Source organism: Pavona decussata, unplaced genomic scaffold, assembly GCF_977016875.1.
Source record: "Pavona decussata unplaced genomic scaffold, jaPavDecu1.1 SCAFFOLD_178, whole genome shotgun sequence".
Taxonomy (NCBI): domain Eukaryota; kingdom Metazoa; phylum Cnidaria; class Anthozoa; order Scleractinia; family Agariciidae; genus Pavona; species Pavona decussata.
Genome location: NW_028145588.1, coordinates 835,001 through 842,500, shown reverse-complemented (window position 1 = coordinate 842,500; position 7,500 = coordinate 835,001). Strand labels below are relative to the sequence as shown.

The 7,500-nt window shown below is 38.5% G+C and overlaps 1 protein-coding gene across 1 annotated transcript in view; it reads left to right on the top strand.

Annotated features, from left to right (window-relative positions):
- LOC146463384 (uncharacterized) overlaps positions 1-7,500 on the top strand; it is a 432,669-nt gene that overhangs the window by 73,322 nt on the left and 351,847 nt on the right. The window contains exon 3 of the mRNA XM_085084507.1: positions 1,072-1,143. Within this exon, the coding sequence (XP_084940633.1) occupies positions 1,072-1,143 (72 nt within the window). The remainder of the gene's footprint in view (positions 1-1,071; positions 1,144-7,500) is intronic.

The window sequence follows — 7,500 nt, the reverse complement described above, 5'->3', positions numbered from 1 at the left end:
ACCCTCGGGGGTACACCAAAGTAGGTTTTTGTTACTTTCAAACTGAAAAAATCGCCAGTAAATCGTCTCAAAATTCGAGCATGTTCGAAATCGCGGCGATTTTGTGGCGACAAATCGCGACGAAATCGCTATGAAATCGCCGCTAATTTACACGGGCGATTTGGAATCGCCGTAAAAATCGCCTGTGTAAACGGGCCTTAAGACTTCTAGAAGTATTCGTGATATAGCTGTTATAGTGATGACGGCTGATATATATCTAAGGATTTTTTTTGGCTGCAAGAGACAAAAATAAAAGGCAAAAAAAAAAACTGTTTGTTAAAAACTGGGTGTCATGGTAATGTCAATGTAAAGTCAATGAACACCAACTGACCACACCAAATTGTTCCTTGAAGAAATTTTTGAAAAAGTCGGCAGGAAGTTTTTTTCCATGGCGTTTGTTCAAATATTAACGCAGGTTGAAAGTCACCTCGGTTCGATTCCCCCCCCCCCCCCCCCCCCCTTTCCCTCTTTACGGACTAGAGAGGCTTTATTGCTCACGTTCATTAAGTCGGAACAAAGTCAATAATATAATTACTATGCTGCATGCTAGTCGTGGTAATGCAGAAATTTTACTCCGTACATTGGCACTTTCAATCAGAGCTGGTCATCCAACCACAGGCGGCCCAAGCTCAAGCTGTGAGTTTCCTACTCTTAGGAGTGGGAAACCCAGGAAACGATAACTCGCTAAAATGACCTCAAATCAGCAAAAGGAGACAGAGAAACAACAAACAGTACACCGTAAACACAGGGTATGTCATTTTTATTGAGAAATTTTCGGAATTTTTACCTCCTAAACCTGATCGTAAATATTCCCATACAAACTCTTAAATTTGCACCGTGACCGCTATCACGCAATATGGTCACCACAACTCACAGCTTGAGCTTGGGCCGCCTGTGATCCGAACGAGATTGCCAATACTCCAAGAAAACAAATATATTTGAGCAATAACATTCGCGTGCTTCATCTAATGATTAAAAACCTTTTGAAGTTTACGTTTAATATAACATCAAGTTATGGTCATTTTTTATTAGGAACTTGACAGGCAACCAGTTGATGGACCTGCCCCAGGGTGTCTTTGATAACAATACCAATCTGGGGGGACTGTAAGTGAAGCCCTTCTGTTGTAAAATATCAATAGTAATCCCATAAGGACTTCCGAGAGGAGAGAAGATGGAGGCAAGAACTGACCCTATGGAATTCAAAATAATATCAACATTGAGAGTTTTTAGATATAACAACTCTCGATAACGCTTTCTTTCAACTTATTATGTTATTTTTAATGATGCATAGATCTGTACTTTGCTTTCATAAATTTAACATTAATTGCTGTGCTGTTTAACAGCAACAAAACTGACAAACAGTCTGTTTTTTGTATACAAGAACGTCTAATTTTGGAGCTGAGGCTGAACGTTCTTTTTATTTATTGCGATTTGAGGCTGAAAACGTTCTTAAGATGTTCTTAAATTACATGGTATATACTACATGTATTTCAGTAAATCAATGAGGACGTGCCCAGGAAACCTATTAAAGTGCATTGCCTGTAGAGATATGGTATCAAGAACTGCTGATTATGACAAACCCGGATGTGCGTCACCATTGTTAATGTTATACAAAACATGCCCTTAAGTATTTTGGTTAATTTCCATTTGTTACCTTGATTTTATATGCAGATTAGCAAAATAAAAACGTTCTTAATCGACTCTCAGCCTGAGGAATGTTCTTAAATATGTTCTTCTTCTCAGCCTTGACGTTCTTGTAAATAAGGTTCTTATAAAAAAAAAAAAAATAAAAAAAAACAGAGTGTATCTGCGTAACGTACAGCATTCAGACGTTCCAAGAAACCAAGAGAGGCTTTAATTATTCCGTCCGACACAAGATTAGGCTTGTTTTCTTCTTCTCGTCGTCTAAGAAAGAAAAATCCACAATTTAAACCTGAAAATCAAAATTATCCTGATTTTGCATATGCATTTAAGGAAGAAAGAAATAAAGAAAAAAACTATGATGAGGCATCTGGCGCAGGGTAAAGGACACAGAAAACGAACGATTTTTGTCGTAAGATTTTTGTATTTAAATAAAAGGAATCTCGGCCACAATTAAGAGTAACTATTCACAGTGTTTTCGATCACCAAAGTTAATTGACAGTTTCTGTTCGGGCTGGTGTCTGGATTAAAATATAAGAGCTTAACAGTTAAATTCTGGGGCCCAATACAAGAGGCTCTCCTAAGTTACGATCCATCATAACTGTCTTTTTTTAATAATAGACCATTACTAACAGGGATACACCTCAACTTCAGAGGGACTCGTGAATATGGCCCCAGGTGTCTATATGTTGTCGCCAATAATTACCTTGTTTATCTTTAATTCCTGATGCAAGTTAGGCTATGTGCTCTAGCCATCCATTTCTTTATTGTTCCCTGCCCGAGTATGATTCTTGCTGGCAACTAATGTGAACGCACCCTTCAGTAACAAGTCCTGAGTCCGCGAAAGAATTCGGGCACGATGTCTTTGGCCGAGAACAAGGTCGGGACCTTGTTTTCTGGCACCGAAGGAGCCACCGTTTACCTGTGCTCACGTGTTTTTCGTTTATTCCAATACATTTTACCTAACATAGTACAGGTTTTTGCAACAATCTATCCTAATCTTCCCCTATCGTCTTCATTCGTGTCGCCTTTTCAGTATTTCATGTGCAAGCATAGCATTTAGCACAAAGGTAAAAGGCTAGATGAAGCAGTAATCACGAAGAACACATGCCTGTACATGATGAAATCTGTGTCAGGTTTATTAAATGTGTACCGATTATTACATATTTTGGTACCCAGTGCCTGAGCATGGCACTATTTTGTGCCAGGTGCCATACACTATTTTGTGCAAAGAAATCAAAGAGACAAATTGTGTTCTCTTACACAAAATATTCCTTTTAAAGGCACGGGAAAAGGTATTGAGAATCAGAAAATAACATTTGGAGGTGTTTTCCTTAAATATTTTCGCCCTGGACCCTCGCATTAGTGTACTTCAAGGCTAAACTGGTTTAGACTTTACCATTATTATTCAATACACATTTTAATGTGTATTGAATACTGTTATCATTAAAATGGTAACATGGTTGTAGTTCTTATTGCACGTTATCTCATTCACACTGTTACTAATTCATGTTTAAATTTTTAAAAAGCTGAATGAATGGGCCACCTAGCAAACCTTCCACCTTACCTCAACAAGTGGTAACAGGTTTAACACAAAGCACATAAAAAGTCTTATGTACTTCTGACAGAGCACAATATTTATATTCAAGAATGGAGAGAATGTACAGTACAATTTCATGAACAAAAAAATATCTTTCAATATTTTCAACTGTAGTGGACATGCAGTAAATGAATTTCATTATAACAAATGAAAGGGGTTTGTGATCTTCTACTGAGCAGTATTGGTTAATCTCTTTAAAAAATAATTGAGGGTGCGATAACATGGCTTCTCAGCCAATTTGGATTCACTATTTGCAGCTAGAAGGTTGGTAACAAGGATTTCCCCAAAATCTCCCTTTATAACCTCACTTTTGGCCGCTCTCGATTGTTATGAATTTTGGGTCCATTTTAAGGAGGCTATGAGATTTGCTCACTTGGGTCCTCATTTAGCGTCCGTTATCCATAATGGAAGAAATCCCTATTATAGAGGTCATTTAATTGGGAATTTGTGAAGATTTCGCCGTGACAAAGCCGGAAAACTTTCCTTAACAGAGGTGTCCATATAAGAGACGTGTTGGCAAGGAGAAGTAGGACTGTAATATGATCCGAGTTATGATAATGTCTTCCCCATGATATTTTGGTTGCTTGAAAGTGGTTGGACCTCCCACTCCTTCTGAGAAGCTAAGGCTCAACATCGTAAGCCAACTTTACTTTTAAACAAACTTGTATGACCGAAAAGCGTGAGGCTGAAAATGACTCATTGTGGATAGACGCACGTTTGAAAGCTCCGATCCCCAAAATCCTGAACTTCTGAAAAGTCAAACTGCATTTTAAAAGCTCTTCTTTTCTTTTTAGCATTCGAATCGAAGGTATAGGCAGGAAGTACTAGTCATGCCAATTTAAGTTTTAATTCTAACAGAATTTGGTTTATTTCAAGCGCAATCAGTTCCTGCTTTTGTTTGCTGACATTACAATTCAAAATTTCGGCTAACCACATGAAATATTGAGCCGAGTAGAACGTAACGTCATGTTATCCCTTCGTCGAGTTTACATGAACAAGTTTTATCGCGATGCCAGGGGAGTTTCTACAGATTGCTTTAAGATACAGCTGGTTACACACACGTAAGTAATAGAGGATGAAATTGAGATGAAAGATGACGTCACAATAGGAAATGCCGATGCACGAAATTATGTCTGGGTCAATTCCAAAAGCGATCATTCTCCCCCCGGGCAAACCCCCGGGCATTTGACTTTTTGAAAAATGCCTGATCAAATTCCCCTCTATATGGGCCGATTTCTAGGTCAAATGCCCCACTGGTTGGGGCTGAAAAGTCATCGTGTTGGTTTTTTTTTTGTATTCGCTAGCTCTGTTTATATAAAAATCAACGAAATTCATACATTAATAAATTTAAAACAATTTATTATTATAAAAGATAATGCATAACATCACATATGAAACTCAACTAACAGAGAGTTTAACGATATATGTACCGATACTCGCTTTTCTTTTATATTAAATGTACATGAAGTTTGCTAATACGTGTGATAACAAGAACACTGATAAAAAACACTATGTTATGAAACCTAGACATGCCAACAAGTCGAGCTTCGAACGCCGAGCAAAGGGAGAACAAAGCTTGAGGGAACTTGGACATACCACTGAAAATGAGAAGCGAAGGGCAATATGTAACCCCGCCATGCCAAAAACAATCTCAGATATATTTGTTGGAACGCTTCTCTATGGTAGTATTAAATGGCTTACTACATTAAAAACTGTTTGACGCAAAATATACGAGTAAATTCTGGCTGTGAATAAAGCACACCGACAATTTATGCGACCGCTGACCAGCATTTTTTCGACGGGTCAAATGCCCGATGGGTCGGGTTTCTATTCGCGTCAAATGCCCCACTATGTGGAGCCGAACAGGGGTCAAATGCCCGGGGGTTGCCCGGGGGGGGATGATCGCGCTTGGAATTGACTGATACATTAGTCGACTAGTTGCTGTTTGAGTATTGGCGCACGTATTTTACGCACTTTCGGGCAGCTAAGGGAACTTATTTGTCACGTTGGTCATCTAAATTTTATTTATCTTCAAAGTTTAAGGTCTAAAAATTTCGATTTGAACAGAGTGGCTTGGTTAAACATGTCACATTTGTAAAACAGAACAATTCAGTAAGTGAAACTTGCTAAGATAGATAGTTTTACTAAGATAAATCATTGCAGCCCCCTGGCGGCTGAATTACGTCTACTTTATATCATAAAATAGGATACCACGAAATACTAAAATCTAGAACTATTGGAAAAATATGAAACTATACACATCTAAAAGGCCTAAAAATATATGTAAAAAAAAATTAATAAGAAATATTACTGCTCTCATTTAAGATCAAAGTATTCTTGAAAGGCGCAACCCTAAGTACCTCTTAGTGCACGTGCAGCTTGTACTGGTGTTTCGTACGGGCAGAACTTGGCTATGAATTTTGTGACTTTTATCATGTACCATTTCTCTAAACAGAGAGTTACTGATCTCTTTCCTTCTGCAAAATAAGTTTGGGATTACACAAGGCATTCGGGCACATTATACGGAGCGAGCGCTTTTGTAATCTTTCTAAATCATCAGACAAATATTGCGGCAAAAGCATGATGGAGGACTGGGCATAAATATTCTACGACTGGCCGGATACAGGTGGTATAGAAAAGCAGCAAATAATTGCATGGTAGTTGAGCACGTTTTCATTTGCTTACTAAGAAAGTATAGTCGAGATGCTGCTTTCTTGCATACGGACTCTATATGTGATACTCACCAGAGCACCTGCAGCCGAGGTTGTAACTCCGGCTTATAAATCACCGGATGAATACTGTACTTTATTACTGAGAACTGTTTCAACCAATTGCACCTGCCAGATGAAGATGTCTACAGCATGAAGTTTTGTGATGTTCATCATATTCGTAAACCAAACATCAACTGACCAGACACTGACAAGACCCCATATCCATTTTATAGCCTGCGAGCAAGCTCTAGGAGGGAGGAGAGAAGGGAAGAAGGAAAGCTTGCAGTGATGTCTCAGGAATTTGAATATCTGCATCGAAAAACTCGATGCAAAATGCTGATTGCTGGATATGGAATTTGGAGCATTCGTGATTACTCTTCGCGTGCGTCGTATAGACATTACAAAATTGGTGGAAAGTGAAGTTTCCGGTGAAGTTTACGAGAATTTCTCGAAATAACTTAGGTTTTCTCGCAGACTAAGACCGGCGAGACAAGCCTACCGCGCTGACTAAGATCTACTTTGGAAAAGTCGCCATGAATGTAAAGTCAGGCAAAAACAGGAGTTTACCGGTAGGATTTGTCCTGGTGTGTCTTGGCGAGTTATTGAATGTTAGCATTTTTGTGCATTGTTTAATAACCTGATTAATGAAAATACTCATCTTTAACCGCAGCAGAAGACAGCTGCACTTAAATGGGTTTCTTTCCTTCCTGTAACTAAAAAAGGAAAGGAAGGAACCACGCCAGGTTTTCAATTCAATTCCATCACATTCTAGGGATTTACGACTTAAACATGCCGCGCGACTGCGTAGATACAGCATTTCGATAAAAACAAGATTATTCAGAACTTAAAAAACTAATGAAATTTGAGATGGCAACAAGTTTCCGGAGTGAGTGAGCTTCATTCATTCTGCAATTGTACGAGTGCTTAACACTAATACTCGAGTTACTATACAATGCCGGCTAATTAAACGCCTACATTCCAACCCACCCCTCCTCAAACTCTCACACGCACAACAGAACCAAAATCAACGAAAACGATATGTTGGACATATTAAAGCGAACTTTGTTTTCATTAATTCTTTCTGGAAGCCGGTGGAACCCGTCCACATGTCCAAGAACATAGAAGGAACAATGAAGAGCAAGGAATAGCAGCTGATAAAATAAAATAAAACTTACACAATACGAAGCTATTTGTTTTAATGCCTAGAACATTAGCCTTTGTAGAATAAATATTTTAGCTTGACGTGGTCATCTCAGGTAATGGACTGTAATATTGTCCATTCTACAAATCTAAAGTCTCTACAACTTATCGACAGTGCGCCAGCCCAAATTTCGAATGGATTACTTTATTTTACGTTCGTATCCACTTGTCGAAATGCACAGATCATGGATTACCTTTTACTGATCGAGTCAGATGTAGCTAATTAGAAATATAACATACGTTGGAAATAGGCTTCACGTGTAAGGCAAATGCTTACAACATACGATGCTATGGTGTGTCGTTTTCAAA